Consider the following 23,231-nt stretch of genomic DNA (forward strand, 5'->3'; position numbering starts at 1 on the left):
TTTTTTGCCCCACTGTGTGTATATATATATATATATATATATATATATATATATATATATATACACACACACATAAATACAGAGACAAATATAAATAAAATATACAAAGGGGATAAATAGAATAAATAGGAATAAAAAATAAAAATACAAGTGAATTGCACATTTCAAGTATTGAGTCTATTGCACTGTTGACTATTTACAAAAAGTATTGCACAAGGTATTGTACAGTGAGGTGAAGAGGCACTACAGCTTAGTCGTTCCCCCCTCCTTTGTCCTCCTGTTTCCCCTCCCTCTCCCCTCCAGAGAGGAGTTAAACAGTCTGATGGCGTGTGGGACAAAGGAGTTTTTAAGTCTGTTAGTTCTTGTCTTGGGGAGAAGCAACCTGTCACTGAACAGACTCTTCTGGTTGTTAATGGCCGTGTGCAGAGGATGCCCAGCATTGTTCATAATGTCCAGCAGTTTCTTTAATGTCCTTTTCTCTGCCACTGTCACCAGAGTGTCCAGCTTCATGCCGACCACAGAGCCAGCCTTCCTGATCAGTTTCTCCAGAAATAGAGCTGAATCCATCTATTAGAACCCACATTGTAATTTTTCATTTTTTTCGAGGTCGTCATGAGAAATGGTTAATTCTGGAAAATGTCTTGCAAATACAATATGCCCCTGGGACAAAAAAAATACCCTCTCCTTCATGAATTTAGTCAAAACTGTGGTTTGACCACCACCAAGATTTCATGCTTCATTCATTTTACTTTTGGATATTTGTTACATTTACATACCAAACACATAATTAAACACATTTTAATATTAGACAAAGATAACCCAAGTAAATACAAAATGCAGATCTAAATTCAATTATTAAGGGGAAAAAGCCACCCAGACCTACCTGTCACTGTGTGAAAAAGTAATTCCCCCCAAAAACTAATAACTGCTTGTACCACTTCACACATTTTTAGCTGGTCTAAAATCAGCTGCAAGGTCAGCTGATGGAATAGGATGAGGAGAAAGAAACACATTAACAAGTGCAATGATAAATGTAGACCTTTTATCTTTATTCCTATGATTCATTTGTCACAATATCATTGTCTAAACAGTGGATTGATGACATGTACGGTGCAAAACACACAGCATAGCACCATTCAAAATGTCAACAAATAACACAGACAGCAACAACATAGGAGACAGCATATATTTCAATCATAGACAAGCAAAATAAGAGAAAAGGACTGTTAGCCTTTCCTTATCATCCCATCCTGCTCTCAAGAGATTGTAACATTACATCCTGTTATTAGTGAAAAGCATGAAATTAATGACTTAGAAAATAACTTCTGTACACTTTGGTGGTACTATTTATGTAAAAAATCTATATTTTAAATTAATTTATAATACCCCACAATATCCCAGTATCCTAGGTCACCCAGAGAAATAACAATGCCATCTAAACAGGTATAATTTCTTAACCGCTGCTAGTCTCTCACCAAAATAAAGTAGCAGTATTGTATGTGAGGCAAACCGAGACCTCATCTCTTCATGTAAATAGTATTGCTAACCTTGGAATTGCCTGCAGCATAAAATGGATACGTGGATTTTAGTCTTTCCTCTGCTTTTTTACTATTTAAAGGCATTCAGATATCACAGCCATTTGCTTAACGATGTCACAACCAAAGACCTGTTTGATGTAACAACAAAAACAAAGTGTTATAATTCTGTCATTAGTGAAAAAGGACATAAATTACATATTCTAGTTATTGTCTTTTTTGACGGCATTGCTAATTCTCTTTCAATACTTGCACTGTAAAGGTTAGAATATAAGATTATAATGTAATAATTAGGCAAAAATATTTACAATCTCTTGAAAGTCATGCGCTCCATGGCTCTAATGTTTATCAGTCATTTACTGTCTACTGCTCCCCTGTACTGTACAAACAGACAGCAAACTACAGTATATTCATCACATATTACAACTAAAAATAAATCAGAATTTAGAGGAAACACTAATCTAAAGCCAGCTGTTAGGGACAACCTGTTCCATCGAACACAAAGGGAGCTTTCATGGTGTTTTTCACTTCTTGGCCTTTCCCTGAGCAGCAACGGCCTCCATGGCTTTGCGTACAGTCTCCTCGTCTCCAAGGAATTGCATTGGCTTCACTGGCTTCAGGTTTTTGTCGAGCTCATAAAGGATAGGGATCCCTGTTGGCAGGTTCAGCTCCATGATGTCTTCATCTGACATTCCTACAAAAAGAACAGACAAAATGTCATTTTGTACAGAATTACTGCAATTGCTGACAGAGTGATTGACTACAGGGTACTCCCCAGTTCTCTGTATAACCATATCCTGTTTTGTTTTGTTTTTTTCCTCTAGCCTAGGCTTTTAGCTATAGCTATATTCCCTCATTAATGTCTGTTTATTTTATCTTTCGGTCCTTAGGAGCTTATAATAACCAACTAGCCAAGTGGAACACCCTTTTGTTTGGAAGGGGGGCCTTAACTTCTTCACCCTTGATGCCTAGGGGGGACCCTTAATTTGCTTTTCTTTTCTTTCATATTTAAAGCCATCCTACAGAACAAAATAGAATAGGTTCGTGAGGGTGCTCTCTACCGATATGGCCTACCAGGGCTGGAAAAAACCCTAACCTATTGTAAAGATTGTCAAAGCACATCTTAACTGATATATAGTGAAGTGTCAACACTCATTATCAAAGGTACATGGGGAGGAAAGGAGCTAAAATGAAGTGCAGAGACAGTCTAAATAACAGGGATGGCGTCTGTGCTGAAAATGTAAAGCTAATGCAGAAGTACCTTAACTTTAAAATGACTGTAACTGCATAACTGTTTATGCTAAAGACAAAATTCAAATGATTGTGGAAAGAAGAAAAGACAAGCTTTACGGGGATATTTATGGTATCATAATGGATTCACAAGGCTATGCTGTCTGAGCACAAACAAACAAAAAAGAAGAAACAGCTCCACCTGGAGTTTACCATGTGAACTTCACATCACCTTTCCTCTCAAGCAGTTGGGCTAGATAGAGAATTCAACTGTTCCTAAGAAACATTTTGTATGAATCTTGGTCAATAAAGGGTTAAACGTGCATTCTTCTGAAGGATGAGGGGGGGGGGGGGGGGGGGGGGGGGGGGGGGGGTGCCCCTATGCTTACAAAAAAGACTTATGTTTACTTATGTTTCAGTAAACACTTTCTTGATGTGTTTCTGGGCTCAGTCGCTAGTTTCAAGCAAATACATAAACATAACATATAAAGTAGAGGTGATTAAGCAGTGAACAGTATGAGAAAATAATGTGTTTTTTGAACATTAAAGCATGAATATATATTTGTGAACCTACCAAGTCAAATTCTGAATTTTAAAACATTTCCATGTGACTCATACTTTTGCATCAGATTTCCGCCGTAACTTACACTATAACCAGAACCCCATTTTAACACTGCGCTGCAACCTTCTACATGACCTCCTGAGAAATGTAACTACAATGTAACTGCAAGCATACTACGACGTGAATTGCTTGAAAGGTTGTGGTGTAGGGATAAAAGGAGTTTCTGGTTACATCACCAGTTAGGATGTAACCAGAGAATGTAGATTTCTCGCAGAAGTCTAAGTGAAGCTTTAGTGTTACTCACCCTCCAAGTGCTTGACGATCCCTCTCAGACTGTTACCATGGGCGGCGATCAGCACCCGCTTTCCCTGCTTGATCTGAGGGGCGATCTCCTCGTTCCAGAAGGGCAGCGCCCGTGCAATGGTGTCCTTAAGGCTCTCACAGGAAGGAAGCTGGTCGTCAGTCAGGTCTGCATAACGACGATCCTGCAAACATAACAACTTCATTGTACAAACTAAATAACAGAACAAAAAACTGAGATAGCATCTTAAGCTTTATTTTACCCCCCACCGAAAAAACCCACGTTTTTTTTTTTATATTACATTTGTAACAGCCACTATGGTGTGGTGTCCCTTTGAGACACCCAAGTCGAGGGTTGATGGTGTCATCAGTGTGTGCCACTGGTCTCTCTGCTCTCTCTCTCTGTGATGGTGTGGACATGTGCTTGCACGCTAGTACATGAGGAGGGACGGATTTTATGTTTTACCTCTCCAGACACCTTTGTTTGCAACGTTATGGGTTGTACGAACACTGTGCACTATGTTTGTTAAGCTGCAGCCGTTCAACCGGGCTTATATGGTTGATGAAGAGAAGGTATATTAAAGAACACACTGTGGAATCCCCAACGCCAGCGTGAGTGTGTATTCTTTTGGCTACCCTGCTAGGTGTTTTGCCGCCTCCTCTCAACCACTAAACGCAACCCGACGTTACACATTTCAAAAATAGAAAGGAAGACATGAGAAATTTGTTTCTACCTTGACTTGAACTTTGAACCTGAATGCAGAAGAACTCTTTCAGTCATACATTAACTCACACTGAACTTAGTATTAGGCAATAGCATTAAGGCTCCTACTGGCAAATAGTAACCTACTACGTCTCTGTGGTGGCCATGCTTGATTTATGCACTGTTGTGGTATTTAACCCTCACGTCATACTGGGCTCTTTTTGTGCCACTTTTTTCATTCGTATGAACGCCATTTCCGCTGTGTTGGGTGTAGCATAGCCAAACTTGCCAGCCGGTATGCTGGAGATAAAAAGATTGAGACACATGATGTTAAATCCACTATTTTCTCTCTAAACACTCGTGCCATTTCTGCTGATTTCTCTCATAAAGCTGGTTAGGCCTGGATTCAGAGATATGTTCAAGTCGTGGCTCATTTTTGTTACGTTTGTTTGGAGATACTTGATTAAGAAAGTCAATATGTACAAAACCATTGTTTCTCTCGGACGTCAGCAAAGTTCATTGATTGTGTTCATGCACTGCCAATATGATATCTTACCTTGCTGATGATAGTATAGTAGTCGTGGTCTGGACCCATGGGAGGAGGTGGGATATCAAATGAGCGCCTCCAGACCTTCACCTGAGCCTCTCCGTGCTTGGCAGCAGTCTCTGCCTTATTTAGCCCCGTCAGGCCTCCGTAGTGACGCTCGTTGAGCCGCCATGTCCGATGAACAGGCACCCACATCTGGTCAATGCTGTCCAAAACCAGCCACAGTGTCCTGATGGCTCGCTTCAGCACGGAGGTGTAGCAAATGTCAAACTCAAAGCTAGCATCTGTGAGATTCATAGAGTGTGAGACACTGCAGGGTTTTTTTGTCTGGTAAAATATATATTTCTTGCATAGTTGTGTAGTTATTACATTTCTTCACTCTGCTGTTTATGAATAACACCTGGAATAATGCCAATGATGGTATAGAGAGAGACAAGCCTGTATCTCAGGCCTTGCAGAAATTAAATTTAGGATTGCTCAGAGCTCAAGATGATGTCTCCAATATGCCTCTGCAGTCAAAAACCTCAACCTTATAATAGAAGGTATGGTGCATATAACAATGAAAAGCATCTAATTATAACACAATAACCGCTGTTTGGTATGACTGCACTGAAAAATGACTTGACTATTTTGGTTGGGGCTCAGAAATCTAGCTATTATTGAGCCGTAAAAAATTAGGTCTTCTGATTGAAGCTGGGTGAAAGAGCCAGCTGCATGAACATTTAACTAAATACATTACTTTGAAGGTTTTTTTCCCCTCTCTGCTCTGCAGGCCTTTATTTCTGTTGCAATGCAGCCACATAAAAGCATCGCCTCAGCACGTCTGCACACGGTCAGGGGGCGGTATATGACCCGATGCGCTCAGAGTATGCGGTTATGCAATTGCTAGTTGCCGAGAGCGCGATACCATACGGAATGAAGGAAGACTTCACATCGGTTCGTCCTCACCTTTTAGGGCCTGTCCTCCCCTCTTCGCCTCCTTTTCACCTGTTTCGCTCAGATCTGCATCAAACCACCCACAGAAGCGATTCTCCTGGTTCCAGTTGCTCTCTCCGTGACGAATCAGCACTAATTTGTAGGCTGCCATGAGTGATACAGATATGTCTCAGCCGATTGCTTCAGTCAATGAAAACTAGTTAGTTTAAGTATTTTTTTGAAGGATGCTGAGGATGCCGAATCTATACCCCCCAACTCCAGAGACATAGACGACTCCACTTGCTGCTGTCAAACCGTTTTATCCCTTGGATTGGCTACTCCCCCACTTCCTGGTTTTCAGAACCAATGAGGCTCAGCAGAATGATGTTTATCAACCAATGGGCGAGGTGGGAGTGAACGGTGGAGAATCTCCGACCTTCATGTTGTACATTGTACTCTATTGATTTTCTTTAGGCTGTTTGTCTTTTCAATAGTATCTATCTATCTATCTATCTATCTATCTATCTATCTATCTATCTATCTATCTATCTATCTATCTATCTATCTATCTATCTGGCGATTAGTTAATACTTTACAAAACATATTTTATATTTGAAATATGAATATATTTATATTATATTTTATGGGTATAGTGTAAGAAAGCAGCATGTAAGAAAGGCAAAGAAGTTAATTCTCTAATGGACATTTGCATTTGCAATAATCTGGTTGCATCTCTATTTTACCTGTTTGTGCTTTGCCTATAAAACATTTAACTGTTGCTACTGCTTACTGAAATGGCTATACATTTAAAATCTATTGCTATCAATACCCGTTTCATATTTACTCTATTAGAAGTATTGCATAATTTGTTGAGCTGTCTTCTCATTGGTTGCATTTCACAAACAGAAAGTTTGAACAGCAGTTGGATAGAGATGCTATGCTTCTGAGTGCCTGGCAACCAAATTAGTAACAGCCCCTCTTATTTTCCAGCAGAGATTACAGAGATTATTTGTATATATGATGACTTTATTATTTGTTCATCTGTAATATGAACACCCACTTCAGTAATTGGTATAATTTTTCATGATAGGAAATAAAGAAATGGTAAATGGCCTGTATTTATATAGTGCTTTACTAGTCCCTAAGGACCCCAAAGCGCTTCACACATCCAGTCATCCACCCATTCACACACTGGTGATGGCAAGCTACATTGTAGCCACAGCCACCATAAAGAAAAGCTTAACAGTTCCCTTTAATGGGGAAATGACCAGGATCACCCCCGTGACACTGAAATGTAGCAGTTGTGTATTTATAGAGAGATTCTTAAGAACTAAAAGGTTAAGTAACCGCGTTTGTAAGAAAAGAGCAAAATAAAACAACAAAAAGGAGCTGATATGAGAGACGGGTTGTGTGACATACTGAATAAAATCTCATGAATAACAAATAAAATCAGAATCTAAGTAATGTCTGACTTATCTGGCAAGCCTAAACGTCCAGTGAAGAAACTTCACTTTTGTCCAGCTTCAGATTTAATATCAAATGTTTCACTGCAAACCTGACGAAACACAGTATATTTATAGTCGTATACTCCGCTTTTGTGCAAATCCTGATAACCAGCCATTTGTGACGGTGTTTCAAAGAGTTCCTTATCATGTCTGGAGTCTTGGGTGCCAAGAGTTGGATGTTGAGCCAAGTTGAGAAATCAGTGACACTCAGCAGTCACTGGTTCTTTCAAGTTTTATTTAACACATTGCTGCATCAATGTTTCTCCTCTTCATTTCATTACAACCATATGTTACAACTAGAATTGTTAGACTTGAATCAGTAAATGGGACCTTTCCCCTTCATCCACTGTTACATCCTACTTTTGACAGATATTTTGCTACATTTTTTAAAGCAAAGTCTTTATGAGTGATAAACATATGTTGGTATTTTGGTTGTCTTGTCACTTTTAATCTTGTGGTCATGCTCTAGATCTAAACTAATCCAAAATGGCCTTTGCATTACTTCTTAGAAATTTCCAGTGAAGCTAGTCAGCCCCAAGAATGGTCCTCTTTGCTAAATATGGACTTGTGTGTTCTGATGTTATCTTTTACAATACTGCAATACTACTAAGTATTCAGTGGGCAAACTGAGGAACAGCATTTTTTGTGCATGTGAACAGTGTCTGAAAGCTGATTTACTGGAACAAGCCTCTGATGAGTCAATGAAAACCACATGGATATCATCAAAAACCTTCAGTGTAAAGAGAACTCAAGAAAACGGATCTTTTGTAGAAGAATAAGTAGTTCAACTGATGAACAAGAAATAGTACATATCTGTAATATTTCTCTTAATGTCTCTTAATAGTCTTGAAAAGGACAAATGAGAGTAATACACTGACTCGCCACTTCATTAATTACACCTTGCTACTGCAGGGCTGGACCCCCTTTGCCATTGACAACAGTCAAACAATCCATTGTCCCACTGCAACCCTCTCATGACTCTCAGTGGCTGTGGATGGGACAGCTATGAGAAATACTCATTTGAATGCTTTGTCCCAATTGTGCCTCCTTGTGGGTAAAATTAGTCCTTGCTTGCAGTTGCAGAGGATGCCTGGATCATAGCAAGAATTTGTAACAGTGTGTGAAAAGTTGTGCGTTACACATAGATTTTAGACATGTAGAGATTTGTGGTGCAGTTGAATCTATCAGAAACAAGTCAATGTGTGACAATCTAAAGTTTAAAATTAAAACAAATATTTATTTTTTTCTTGTGTCATGTCCTCAGGCACATTTGTTTTAAACACATTGAGGGGATATGGGTTGAAAGAGCTATTTGCTGTTTTTCCTTACAACAGCAGTGTGATGTAACTAAAAGTGTTTGGATCTCTTTGTGTGAAGACTGTGCTTGGGTAAACTTGAGCTGGGAAACAGTTCAGAGCCATGTGAGCTATTAACAAGGACTCCATGATCCACGCTTGGAAGGAATGTTTGTTTTACATCCCAGAGTGCGTCTGTGTACACAGCACATAAAGAGTTTTGGGGCACAGGAAAAATAATCATCTTTGACATTAAGTTTTAATGACGAACGAATGAAGGGTGAATAATGTAAGTTGGAAATAAGAATCATTAAATGTCAGACAGAAAATTTGCCATTTTATCCACCCAGTGACGCAAAAAACTTCACCACACCCTCCCCTTTTTCCTGACACATTCACTCTGTAACACACTCAACATCTTGACTAAGGACTGGCAGACTGAGGAGGGAAGCTGTGGTATTTTCAAGGCTATAAATAGCAATTATCCTTTCCCACCACTCGCTGACATTCCCTTCGCACAACACATGAACACTGCGAACATTCAGAAATTGTCTGGGTAAAAAAATGCTGTAACAGATATAAGAATAAGAAATCCCAGTTACCATAGGAAACCAGAAACTGAAACATCACTGGCAAACAAACCTTCCATGCCCAGAACACTGTGCTGATTCATGCCTTACACAGACAGGAAATGTCAATCTCAGATTCTTGCTGGGAACTCAAAGACGTTTTTGCACATCTCCCCCCCCCTGCTCATTCACTTGTTCAGTTGGCCTCCATTTGGTTTGTCAGCCCCTCTTTCCCTCTCTGCAGTGGTGGAATGTACGTCTCAGCACTTGCCGATTAAAATGTGCTTAACAGGGCACGGCTGTGTGCTTTTGTCAGTGTTTTCATGTTTCATCTGAGTACACGTAACCTCCCCAAGTGAGACACGATGTCTGCCAACAGGAAATAAAGAGCCAAACAAACTGATAGGACACACGGGTAGGACAGAACACTTCCAATGGGAGTTACCCACCAAGAATTTGGGTGTCTAGGAACACGGAGGACCTCTTCCAGTCTTGGAGTTGGCTCTTACTGCTAAAAAATACAGTGTCATAGGCCACCAGGTCTGGTTGGTGAGAATGCTTTGCCAAATCATCTACTGGGATGAAGATCAGGACTAGGCTCAGTAAAAAGAGAAGGATGTGGTTTTAAAGTGAATGTTTCTTAAATGTGAACATTTCCATTTGAATAATGCTGAGCATGTATAAATCCCAAAATGTTCAAAAGATGGATGCATGTTTATTTCAAGTCTGTCTTAAAATTATACAGAAGGTATTTCGATCACTTCTTATGTTCTCGGTTCCTCTTGTCCATAATCATCCTGACCAGATGTCAATGTAAGGCATCAGGGACAGAATTTCAATCAATTTTTTAAAATCACTCATCATATGATTATATGTTTCCTCCCATATTAGAGGAAACAGCTCTACTCACCGCTTTTGTGGACAGGAAGCAACAAAACTGCTTCCACTGCACGTGTGGAATTTTCAAAATAAGAAAATGTCTCCAAATGAAAATCAAAGAGAGGTGATACAGTTCCAAACGGTGTGCTGTTCCTTTTAAATTTAGCCAGACTGAGCCTCCTGTTCATCTAACCTGTTAAATACTGTACGTCTGGCAGTATAAAGTTTTGTTTTTAAACAAAAAAACAAGACAGTCTTGGATTTGGTTTTCTTACCAGTGATTTAATTACAACCATAAGACATAGTCATGTCATTGTTATCCATTTTTGGCCTCATTGTTAGATCAATAAAGTTTTTCTGTGACATCAGTCCACGGCTGCAGTTTGTAACAGGGTGCTATGCTTCCAAGGAGAGGCAGAGTAACTCTTTATAACTTGGTTGCTTGCAAAAGGGTGGGAGAGTGCATGCAGGCATACAGGAAACGTCTCTTTGGTCGACTTGCCAGAAAAAATATCACACAGTTGGCACTCCAGGGTATGGTCTGACTGTATATGTACTATGTGTCTGGGTTTTCTTTTCGCCCCTTGTAGCAAACAAAAAAAACAACCCAAAACAACAACCTCGCCCTTGTTGCACCAACACCAGTAAATTTCCAGTCTCGCTACCTGTGATTAAATGGGTTCATTGTTTGCACAATCGATGTAATGTTTATGAAATAAACTCACAATGAACTCATTCACAAAACACAAGATCTTTAAACTGCGGTCAGTGAATAACGAGGGGCCTGTAAATGTGGTCAAATTTAAAGGTTTAAATGTGGAGACTCCTTTTGTGGCCTTAACTGTGAGCGTCCACCGTCACCGTGAGTCATCCAAAACTTGAACTGACTCTCCGTGGGTACTTTCAGTATCAAACCGAAACCATGGCTTCGGTTTGATACTGCTTTGTTTAAAGTGGGCTGTTATGTGCCGTCTCCATTTGGTTGTATACAACAGTGCTTTCCCACAGGCGCCGACACGTGGACAGGACGACACTCCTGATCTCAGAGGGGGAAGGGAGGGGTGCATGTGTGCGTGTGTGGAAGGGGGGCTCCTTCCCTCCTTTAGAAGCACTAGATTTATATCCTGATGCTCCAGCTGGTTAATGTTAACTCTTTCACTCCGGAAATTCTGGCCACAGATGTTTCCCAAAATCAAAAGCATTTTTTTCAGCTCTTTTTCAGATAATAATTCAATTGTACTGCTGATCTATAATCCATTAACTGCATGGCTGTTGCCTTTATTCTGGCACTTGATGCTAAAATTTGGAGCGGTAATAATACAACATTTCATCCTTGCACTCCTCTCCAAGAAAAACTCATCATGGTTTGTTGCCAGTATGCAAGGCAAAAAAAAGTAAAGTCCAAAAAAGGAAAAGTGTGTGTTTGTGTTTTTTTAACTACATATCAGCAATGAGGATGCAGCATATCAGTACAAATCAGCCTCTTTTGAATAAAGGTGGTCAAAAAGTTGCCAGAATGTAGTTTTAGGTGCTGTTCAAGCAACTTGTCTGCAGCATGTTTTTAGGAACTGTATGCTGACTGGAATATATGAGACATCAAATCATCTTCTAACTCACTGGGCTTTATTTTCATTGGCTGAATGTTAGCCCACCTCCAGAACCCCAACAGACTGTTCCGGTAAGAACAAGCCTCTTCCCAGATTATTGTTCACGCGAGACTAAACACACGCACTCAGACATCTTTTGCAAAGTAGGATAACTCCCAGACAACTCTATCCTACAGCGCATGCATTTTGTTTGCGCCCCTTCGAATGAGTCATTTTACTTCAAGAAGCACATAGGTCTAAGGTTTGATGTCTTTCATGTGGTTTTGTGGCATAGCATGTAAATGATCCCTGCTGATTGGCCGACGCTTTAATCTCCTGAAAGGAAGTTCCATTGCTGTTCAGCTCTAATTATGTGTTTCATTTAAAAAGAAAAAAAAAGACCACAAAAGGCTTGGTGCTGTGTATGCTCTTCGTCCGGTTTTGTCTCCAGATTTAATTAAAACAATGTCCTGAAGCAACTTATCTGAAAGCACTGATACACGATCACAATGAAAGAAAGAGCTCACTGACTGACTAGTCTTTATTATAAAAGCCTATTTTTTGCTCTTTGGATTTTTACACAATGAACTGTTGATAAAGGTTTTTGTTCAGCATACACACTGTAGCACCAGTCACATCTGTGTTGTGGAGTTGTTGTTATCACCTTGTTGTTGAGTATACAGCATTCGGACAGAAGGCACTGATTTAAACAAACAAACAAACAAACAAACAAACAAACAAACAAATAAACACACGGATTTTTCAGTCCAACCTTTTAGTAAAAAATAAGTACACATAAAAATATATTTAAAAAGGTAATGAAAATAAACACCTGTTAAAAAAACTGTAGCAATTCTATTTAAAAAAAAGTTCAAGGTGGACTGTTAACCAGTATCAATAGTAATCTGCAAAATGTAGGCTATGTTAAGGCCATTTCACTGTTACCACTAAATATACTGCTAGGCCACAATAACAAGTCCATACATTAATATTATAAGAGTCTTCATAACTACATAGGCTATTGTTGAGCTTAACAAGGAGACAATACACGGCACTTAGCCACTTAGCCAACAGGTCTCTTTCATGTTAGTAACCATTAAACACACACCGAGAAAACGGTGGCCGATCCTGTTTAACCACCACCGTGGATTGTTAAGAGACAGGAGAAAACAGAGATTAGAGTAACCGCTGAGTGAAATTACAGTGACGTTAACTATTCCTCATCTTGCCATGACCACCCTTAAGCTTCCACGCTGCTCAACAGTTCACCCTCTTTGACACTTTCTGCACGCTCCAAAAATAACGGACAGGAGGTAAGCCAGCCAGCAGAAGCAGGCGAACACAGCGGCTGTCAGGTAGACTTTGTACAGACATGGATGCATGTACTGAGGCAAGTTGCAGAATGAGTTTCGATTGGTATTGTAGATCATGACGCCTATGGCCGGCAGGTAGAGCACCGCGGCGACCACGTCGTGCGCCAGGTTGGTGCACGACCAGCGATCCCCTCCCAGCAAAGGCACGAGGTCCTGCTTGTCCAGCAGGGTGAGGAAGAAAAGGGCCAGAGTGAGGAGCCAAAAGAAGACAGCGACGAACAGCACGAAGTGGATAGACCCCCCGTATTTGTTGGCGGCGATGGTTACCCACAGGCAGGCTCCGAACACGATCTGCAGGATCCGCGTAATTCCCATAAAACTCCTGAGGAACTTCGGGATGTTCCCCCTCACCTGCGGCTGGGGAGGTTCGGGTGGCATCGTTCTCTCTCCTCCTCCGGTCACTCTCGGTCCACTTTTTCCCGAACAGGGCGGGTGCTTTTTTGCCAGCTGCAAACAGCTGGGGAAAAGATGGGCAAAGTGTGAAAATAAAAGGCCTGGAGGGCCGGGCTTCTGGTGGGACAAAAGTGAGTGAGTGTGGGGTTAAAAGGAACTCTCTGTTCTTTCCACAGCTCCGGAGTTTTGAAATGATAAACCTTCTTGTGTGTTTCGTCTTTTCCGTTTTTCCTCCGTTGAATGTTGCATCTGTGTAGGGGGGCTGGGAGATGGATAGGGGGTGGCCTGTAATTCAAAGCCTGCTCCTCCTCTGCTGGACTGAACGAACACTTCACCCATCCGCTGCTAGATTCCTCGTGTAGTTCCCCTTTTTATATACCAGTGTGACGGAATGTATAACATGCATGTACAAACATCAAACCTCGACGCTTCAACTTTAGAGCCAAGAAACTTTAGTTTCTTTCGGCTGAAAAATCCATGCCTCGATTCCAGGAGGAGACACACATCCCTTTGGGATTGCGTCAGGAAGGGCATCCGGTCTAAAATCTGCCAGATCAAAATATAGGCTACCCGTTGTGCCAAGCCCTTGTTTAATAGGTAACCAGCGGGAAGCGCTTATTTTTCTTCTTTATTATCAAGATGTGGCATTGTTCTCCACTTTGCCTTTCCGCTCTAACATGCCATGATAATACACCGTCTGTTCGTACAGCACCAGTGTTTATGAGCCCTCTGCGTCACTGTGTTTACGTGTGTAAGGCGCAGGATTATCACATGTTGCTTCTTTCTCGCATAATTGACAGATGCTTCTCGTGCCAGCCAGGCTCATTGACGTCAATGGATTTCAGTGCGCACGCCCTACGTGGCCAATAGGCGGGACCAATGACATGTCCCACCCAGTTAAAGCGGGTATTGGTGGAGCGAAAACGTTGACCAAGCCCAGACAGGCTGGAGTAGAATATACTTCAGATCTTATTTGTGATTGACAGCCAGACCGAGGAGACTTAATGATCGCGGAGGCTGGGTAAACCCGGTCCTGCAGCGGCTGGAGTAGTTTTGAGTGGAATAGGCACACCGATGAATACAAAGCAGAGAAAGAGAGAGATGCGATAGAAGAAAAGTGAACATTTCGGTGTCATCTCCGGGTAAGCAGAAGCTTTTTTATTGTCCACATGACTCTCATGAGATTCTTGTTTGCTGCCTTTTGCCCACAGCGCGGATTAGGGCTATTACTTTTTATTCTCTGCATGCATGTTGCTTTATTTTATTTTATTTTTTTTTTTTTTAAAACAAGGTTATTTCAAGGATCAACTGAACTTTTTCTAGAAGCGTTCATTTTGAAAGCGACCCGGTAGGTTGTCTGCACCAGTGATCCGCAGCTGTTTGTTATGCAAACAGTAAACGCAGCTAGGGGAATGAAAGAAGTCAGTGACGTTTGGGTTGGTGTAACCTACTTTTAAAGCGAACGCTAAACAGCTCTGTAGATGTGCGACATTGCGTTAAAGCCGCACACCGCAGCGTCAGTGTTTGGATGTCATGCAAAGTAGCTTACAATGTGAATTCTTGTTTATAGTTTGGCTGTGATGACACACACTCACAGAGCACAGGAAACTGTCCGAGGCTTCTACGGTTATGAAACATGTGGAACAAAATAGTTAATGTGTAACAGGGAAAGCAGACGTGGACCTTTGCAGAATGAAACTTGGTTCATAGAGTGTGGGGAATTTCCTTCCTGGCCAGGAGCTGATACATCTGAGACATTAATGTACATAAATAATGCTGGACTTAAACAGAACAAATGCAGGCTGGATTAAACAAGTAATTCTATTAGATGGATTACAGATGAAAGCTGTGCAGGAAGGCGGTAAGTACACCTTTATTGAGGTCACTGAAGTGAGTGCTCTGACCCATGATCAGTCATGACCTTGATGACTTATCTATCTGGTAGTATCCCACTCAGAAGCTCACTGTATGTGAAAGCAAGACAAGGTTACCATCTGCAGTCTAATGGGCTTTGACGTGCAGCCTGTCACTCACTTCCTAAAGAAGGATTATAGAATCAAACTTCAAGACTCACAGCTGACTGCCAGGTGCTTTGACAGCTGTAGATTTCCACATGGCATGACCATTGTGTTGTTGTTGTTGTTGTTTTAAATCAAATCTGAATTTAAGAACCTAAGCACCCTTCATGTCAGAGCTGAAACTCTCCGTTCCTTCTCCACAGCATAGACCCCGTGTATGCCACCTTTGCCTGTGTTTCTCTGGATGGATAGTGGACCCGCCTCACCTTCTTCCTCCATGTTGGCGGGCCGTTCCACATTGTGGCGTCTGTCTGAGAGGAGGAGCAGAAAGGCTGGGTCAGCGAACATTTTCAGCAATGTGAATCTGTGGCAGCTCCAGAGGCTCTTCAGGGCAGCAGGGGACCAGGATGCTGAGCAGAGGGCCCAGTTAATTTGGGGCCACGGAGATGAGGCTGAACTTGCTAAGGCCTTAATAGGACTGAGGGCCCGAAGCCACCACAAAGGGCTAAGGACTAATGGAAGGGATGCGTTGGGCACACACTGGCTGCGAGCCTTCAGCCACCTCAGGTAGAAACACTGCTAACCTAACACATATTCAAAAAACTCAACCTTTCAGTTACGTGAACCTGAAAGGAATTTTTGTCTCTCAGGATTGGGGAGAGCTCACCAAGCAGCCAGGGGAAAGATCCCAGCGAGGAGAGTGATTCTGAGGCAGGAGCACAGAGCAGTCCAGAGCCCCGAAGACACACCTCAGTAGGAACAGGAAGAGTAGGGTCCTCAGTGGTACTAAATGAGAGCCAGGACCCTGCAATGACACCCGAGAAACCAGTCAGATCCAATTCAGTACTGAGAAGAGGAGGGGAGAACAAACCAGAGAGATACCTACACCGAATACTCCACTGACTTCACAGTCAAAACTGGAACGGGGTTGAAATATAACACAGGCACAGGCAGTGGCAGTTTTAGGTGGAACTAATAACGGAAAAGTTTCTCATAATACCAAAGTGTCTTATTGGCAGGATCTGCCCTGTGGCACACCCCACATCCACTTGAACATTTCAGCACAAACCTGTGAGTGGTTGAAGGTATCTCACACCTTTTTTACAGTGAATGGCTCTCCATAACTGCCTTGTGTTTTCTTAAATGCATCCTACCAGCCACACTAACCAGGCACACTGACAATTTGTTATTGCTGATACAAGTTTAAGTGGTTTCCCTTTAGAAATCAGTATCAGTATAAAAAAAAAAAAAAAAAAAAAAAAAAGAACAACTCATTCTTTCAAAAGTGAGTAAAATTACACTTCGTGGCCATGCGCTTAGTTTTGCACACCTGTGGCAATAAGACTGCAAACATCTGGATTTAAAGATTAAGAAGAGTGGACCAACACTTTGTCTATATAATGTATTTCAGGGACTGCAACAATCTTGTAACACCAAACCGACTGCAAATTAGCTTCTTTTTAAAGATCTCAACAAACAGATGGTACATAACTGCAACTAATAAAAAGATGAGTAATGTGGAAAAAAAAAAAAAAAAAAAGAAAAAAAAAAAAAGAAATCAGTATCCGGACAACCCGTTATAAAACGATTTAACTATATTGCAAAGTCACACTTTCGGTACCAACAGAAGGCTTATATGTATTTCTATATTATATACTTTATGTATGCACACGTGTTTATATGTTTGTAATTTAGCTTGAAAATATGTTAATGTTCAAATTTTGTATTTACACTAACCAATGCTGAAAAAGGAAAATGTCACACAACCAAGATCAGGTGCATTTTACCCCCCATGTTCCGGAGTCACGAGTGTGGTACGTTACACTACATTATAAATATTATGAAAAGTAGGAATAACACTGGACTCACGTCATTGTACAGAGTGAATGAGTCAAATGTTACATTGACTGAACTGCTCCACCAGTTTATCTTGTCCTTGGTTTGTGCTTCAATAAGCAGAGATAAGTACAGAATGCATAAGATGTTTATTAAGTCTGACAACACAGAAATTAGGTAAATAGAAAGAGGAAGGATGCTTGAGTGTCTAGATGGTGGAATAAAAGAGATTTAGAGATGCAGGCTGGATAATCAAAGGCTTAAAAGAGTGAATGAAGCATATACATTAAAAAGTAGCCACGCAGACTGATTAGCTCACATATAGCGCCACCAGAAACAAATCAAGAGGCACATTCTAAGATAAGATAAGATAAGATAAGATAGAACTTTATTAATCCCTCGGGTGGGTTCCTCTGGGAAATTCGATTTCCAAAAAAGCACAGCACCGACAGAAGTTACAGAGTTATACACACACACATATATATAAATACAGAGACAATATAAATAAAATATACGAAGGGGATAAATAGAATAAATAGGAATAAAAATAAAAATACAAGTGAATTGCACATTTCAAGTATTGAGTCTATTGCACCGTTGACTATTTACAAAAGTATTGCACAAAAGGTATTGCACAGTGAGGTGAAGAGGCACTACAGCTTAGTTGTTCCCTCCTTTGTCCTCCTGTTTCCCCTCCCTCTCCCCTCCAGAGAGGAGTTAAACAGTCTGATGGCGTGTGGGACAAAGGAGTTTTTCAGTCTGTTAGTTCTTGTCTTTTGTTAGTTCTGGAGGGAGTGGTTAAGCAGATCAAAGCATAAATAATAGAATAAAGAGGAGGGATGCCCAGTGTATTGAATAGAATTTTCACCAAAGCTTCATTTGTTTAAAGTGTCAGGTAGTCAAACATAATACATTTTGAGTGCAATGCTCGCTGCGCAGGGAAAGGCAAACTTGAAAAAGCAGTGTTTAAGCTCACAGTGTGAAATCCCACTGTGCCGATGAATATAAAACCTCGTCAGATGGCTGGAAACTGAAATTGTCATTTTTGATTTTTAGTAATAAAGTCTTTGTATTTTCTCTCTGGTGTATTTGTGTATTTGTGAAAGCAGCGTTCACGACCTTCAGTCACTAGATGGCGCCAAAGGGTTTACTTTGTAGTTAAAGCGCTGTATTGAGCATGGTTATGTCGCTCATACTTTCACTGCATATTAAAATTTTCATGAACTTAAAGGTCAGACTAATTTTATTAGACAAACAGACAATCCTGCTTCTCCAGTCTTTAATAAGGAGTATCCAAGTGTTAGGGTAGCAGTCCTGGTGTGTACGTCTGTCTATGCTTCAGTTTATTTAAAAAAAATCTACGTCATTCATTTTCTCAACAATTTAAAAGAAGAAAGAAAAATTGACATGTGCCCATGAGACTTTGTTTTTTTAATCCATCCCACCACCCAGTGTCTTTGTGCTCACACAGATACCACAGAGTAGTACAGGAAGGACTTTATCTTCCAGATTGTGTGAAGGATCACATTTACTCTGTATCCACCAGATGTCCTCTTCGCCTCCATTTCCCCCCTAACTCCTACTGAGGCAAAACTGAGGCATCCATGGGGCTGCTTCATAGGAGCTGAAACCTCAGCTGACTCCTCAGTACAGAGAAAGCAGGAGTCTGGCTCAGAGTTAATCCTCTCTTCGGTGAACTTCTCACCTTGTTGTACTAAAATGAGCTTATTGCACGGAAAATTTTAGTGCCCATACAAGTTTTCTTAGCTTTTCATTTAGTACCTAAATCTTATGACTGTATAGGGAAGGTGGAATGATGATCCAGCATACAGCTGCCGTTAGATTTAGTGTTTATGGTCACATCTATAATTTCTCTGCAGAATGAGCACTTCTGTATTCTTACTTAGGTATGATTAAAAGCAGAGCCCTAGCGTGGCATTTGAACACAGTGGAAACCCTGAGACTGAATTAAATATCAAAACCGGTCTTAGGTATGGCGGGTTGGCTAAATAGGGTCTAGTGAAAACTAGAATTGCAACCATTTTTAATATGTGCACCAGGATCCAGTCTTTGATGCTAAAGAGGTAGCAGCGTAAAAAATAATGGATCAGAACCCCAGAAATCACTTCACTGCTTAGAGAAATGAATTAAATTGTGCATCGAGATGTTTGAATTTGGTATATTTAGGATCTAAATCTAGGTTAAATTTTAAAAGAGTTGCAGAACACAATTAATCATGCTGACATCTCTATTTCTGTGCTAGTTATTGCAATTCTGTACACAATAGCAATGTGGTGGCAAAGTCAGATTCCTTTGTGGTATTGTTTCCTTTTAGGCAACATGCACAACGAGCGGTTTTCTAAGTTATGTGCATATAAATGAAACATCTTTAAGCTCCCTAAATTCTGAGTCAAATTCAACAGCTAATGAACAATAACAGAGAAAAGGCTTTTCTGTGCAATGTTTCAGGGCATTTGCAAATGGCATGTATTTTTGGCCCTCATTCCAAAACCGTACACAGCGTGTTGAGGTTTATATTATGCATTCAGCTGACTTATCTCCAATGTTTGTACAGTCAGGTATTCTCATATTTAGCAGTCCACCCAAAAGCTGTTCAGTCCACAAACATTTTTATGTGCACTCTGATCCTTCTCGGTATTTATGAGAACTCTCTGTTGCTCCATTTCAGTTACAAATTGCGCATAACTGGGTGCACACTTGAGAGTTTCCCCTTTAAAGCTGGACTTCCATCACTGATATTGCATCTCGATGCAATCCTGTTTTGTGATGATCATGAGGCGGATTTACCTGCAACCTGTCTTCTATATCCCCTAAACACCTTTCTGATGCTTCTCCAGGAGAAACCCAGATTTCAAATCTGTTGCTCGTTTTTCTGCATTGCTTTCCAGACATTTTAGTGAAGAAGAATCAACTCAAAGCTGACGACAGATGAAGAAAGAGAAGAGTGACAGCTGCATGGAGAGCGCGGGGAGCAGGTCTGATTTTCAAAAGGAGGAAAACAAGCTTTTTTTCTCTCTATTTTTGTGTGTCTACGTTTGTGTGTGATTGACAATGGAAATGGTATGGAGGTTTAGCAAAGGCATAGATCTGAGAGTTGAATGTGTCCCTGCTGCATTATAATTAGAGCACGGAACAGTAATTAATGAAATGATATATACAGTACATGCTCCTTGTGCTCTGATAATAATCCCTAACACACACACGCGTGTGCATGCGCGCGCACACACACACACACACACACACACACACACACACACACACACACACACACACACACACACACACACAACACCTCTGTGCTGCACTTCGTCTTTGTTCACAGAAGAATCACACAACACTGCGGCACGACGTTCATTGTTATTCCTTCCTCTGTGTCAGTGTGCGCCTTTGCTCTTATGCTCGATACTGTACCGCCAAACGCTCTCGTTGGCTTCTGCAGTTTCTAAACACAGACATGGCACTGTCTCCCTGCTCCCTTTGAGCTGAACACAAAACATCACACATGATTCAACAAAAGTGTCAGCTAGCACCTTTTCAGTTTGCTTAATTTAAAGGGACTCGAGTAACAAAAACCCTTTCTGTAACCTTTAGAAATGAAAGCTGCTCTATTGAAGTGGAAGACAGATCATTTTCCTGAAACCACGAAAAGAAAACTCGATGTTCGAGCCGAAGCGCTGGTTGTGAATTGAGAGTTCAACCTTCCTCTCTGGTCACTTATATAAAATGGACTTCAGCCTCAATGCCTTCATTTCATTTGCTCAAGGTCAAACTGCTTTCCACATCTGAGACCTTTTGATCTGTCTTCATGCTTTGCTGCCTGCAGGGCTGTTCTCAACTGTGGTGAAACGTGCAAAGTCAACTTCACATCACATCATATAATGTTGCATTGCCCATACTGGCAGCCTGAACAGTTCAGAGCAGCAGGGCATAGAATAGATTTTCAAAGCATCCTCATACCTGAGTAGCTAAGGTCACATATCAGGTGACTGTGCTGCTCCTTTGTTCTCTGTCCTTCTTCTGAACCCTCATTACACGCAATAATATTATTTTGTTTATAGTACAGCTTGTTTATATATCTCCAAAAGCACAAATCTGGAAGAGTTTCTGTTATAGTTGTCTGTTTTAGGTTCGAATTAATATGCAAACAAGCATTATCAGGAAGCAATTAAGTGATTCAATGAAATTTTAATGAGGTATTCTCTATATTGGTTCAGTAGTGTATGAAATGAAAACAATATTTCTCATGTATCTCCCATTTTAAAAGTATTTCTCACTCACTGTTTTCCCAGGATTTTGGTGCTGTGTAAACACGTCTGCCTAAGTGTGTCATTGTTGGTTGGAGATTTAGTGTGACATCCAGTGCGACGGTGAGATAGAATGAGTGAGAAAAATGCATTACATACCTGTAAAACCTATCCCGTTTGTGTATCTTGCTAGTGGGGCCTGCTGTATTTGCAATCTCTGCATCTAAAAATGAAATTTTAAGCTTACGTAAGAGACCGAGCACCTCACATAAGTGACTGAAATGACAGAACTTGGAAAAATTCTAAGAGGATAATAATGGTGCAGATAATGGCAGCACAGAGGAGTCTTCATATAAGCAGAGTATATGATTTACGGCTGGGATGGTGCTACTCGAGCTAGAAAATGGCAGAATACACTTTAAATCACTTAGTGCCTGAGCCGTACCACTTTTAGTTCAGGAGGCTTGCAGGAAATTTGCCTTTGTAGTTCCAAGAGCTGGTCACAACACAAATAGCAGTGCAGCGTGATTTTAGTTAAATGCAAACTTCATCACTTGGTGTTTTAGTGGTAATTAAAACCATTAAATGTTAAATAGTTAATACTCTATGTGCATGCAAACATTGCCAGTGGATTCAGTACAACCTGTGTGAGAGAACACAGGAGAAAACTCTCACGTCCCCGCGACTTGACAATCACGCAACCTTAATTTATTCGGAGATCTGGTTGCAGGAGATCTGGCTTATTGTGATTTGTAATAACAGCATGTGCAAATAAAGATCAGACGATTAAAGTGGGACTAATTTTATATTAGCATGTATCACTGAGTTGGAACTAAGAGGGAAGGCACATCGGAATAATTGAGTTTAAAAGAGACCTCTGAGCCAGTGACACACTATATACACAGCAACTTTGCTTACTGCTTTCTTCTGTAACTCAGACTTACTCACGTATCACGTATGGAAACCCTGTGCTTTTGCTCTCACACGTGCACCGACATGCATGGGTGCTCAAACTTAAAATTATGCATCTAAGGCCCTGAAGAGAGTTTGGTCTTCCTCAAGCTGGGTGATATGTGTTACACATGTGACAGAACACAGCATAGGGCAGGACAGCAGTTTGTTCAGTGACCTTTTTTCAAATTTCACAGAGTCTGTCACAGCTCAACACAACCTCAGGGACGGAGATACTATCTAGCATTAAATGCACAGACGTAAACACACATATGTGGCCGTGTCCTCACAGACCAAGCCAAAGAAACAAACAAACAAATAAAAAACCCCAGAAAGACACAAATTCAACAACATAAAGAGGAATACTAAAACACCTCTGCAGTGCTTCATTGTGTGTGATAATATGAGTTTAAAGGGGGAAGTGGTGCTGAATAGCTGAAATAAAAAGTGCTTCACAGGCTGACAAAACTGATTTAGTGGCATGGCTCGATTTCATTGCTTCTTTTTCCCTCAGTATATTTTTATTGGAAAAGAATAAAGTACAAAAAGAGCAGTTCCTGTGAGAATTTCAGCTTTTATTGATCCCTGTTCTCCATTTCCATTCCCAGCCAGCACACCAGCAGGCAGTACATGGAACCAATACAGTGGATATTTCTGTGTAGCCGAAACTAAACATAGAACCATCATGCACATTACACTAAGACAAGGATGCAGAACATTTTTGCAAACAGGAAATCCCTGAAAACATAAGGCTTTGATGTCAGGAATT

General features: G+C 40.8%; 3 protein-coding genes across 3 annotated transcripts; 1 reads left to right on the forward strand and 2 right to left on the reverse strand.

Moving 5' to 3' along the window:
- Positions 1–1,028: 1,028 nt before the first annotated feature.
- Positions 1,029–6,128, reverse strand: LOC146695497 (phosphoglycerate mutase 1-like). Its single transcript, XM_085477716.1, has 4 exons — positions 5,826–6,128; positions 4,887–5,161; positions 3,632–3,812; positions 1,029–2,229 (listed from the first exon to the last, which is right to left on the reverse strand). Exons 1-4 carry the CDS (start codon positions 5,962–5,964, stop codon positions 2,060–2,062), a joined length of 765 nt encoding a protein of 254 aa, XP_085333842.1. The 5' UTR covers positions 5,965–6,128; the 3' UTR covers positions 1,029–2,059.
- A 6,021-nt stretch (positions 6,129–12,149) lies between these two features.
- Positions 12,150–14,082, reverse strand: marveld1 (MARVEL domain containing 1). The gene has a single exon (XM_085477719.1). It carries the CDS (start codon positions 13,375–13,377, stop codon positions 12,892–12,894), a length of 486 nt encoding a protein of 161 aa, XP_085333845.1. The 5' UTR covers positions 13,378–14,082; the 3' UTR covers positions 12,150–12,891.
- A 226-nt stretch (positions 14,083–14,308) lies between these two features.
- LOC146695499 (uncharacterized) lies at positions 14,309–18,323 on the forward strand. The gene is made up of 3 exons (XM_085477718.1): positions 14,309–14,534; positions 15,614–15,977; positions 16,061–18,323. Exons 2-3 carry the CDS (start codon positions 15,628–15,630, stop codon positions 16,311–16,313), a joined length of 603 nt encoding a protein of 200 aa, XP_085333844.1. The 5' UTR covers positions 14,309–14,534; positions 15,614–15,627; the 3' UTR covers positions 16,314–18,323.
- Positions 18,324–23,231: the final 4,908 nt, after the last annotated feature.

Source organism: Copadichromis virginalis, linkage group LG13 (assembly GCF_057382275.1).
Source record: "Copadichromis virginalis isolate Kocher_CV1m ecotype Utaka linkage group LG13, C_Virginalis_male_GT1.1, whole genome shotgun sequence".
Lineage (NCBI taxonomy): Eukaryota > Metazoa > Chordata > Actinopteri > Cichliformes > Cichlidae > Copadichromis > Copadichromis virginalis.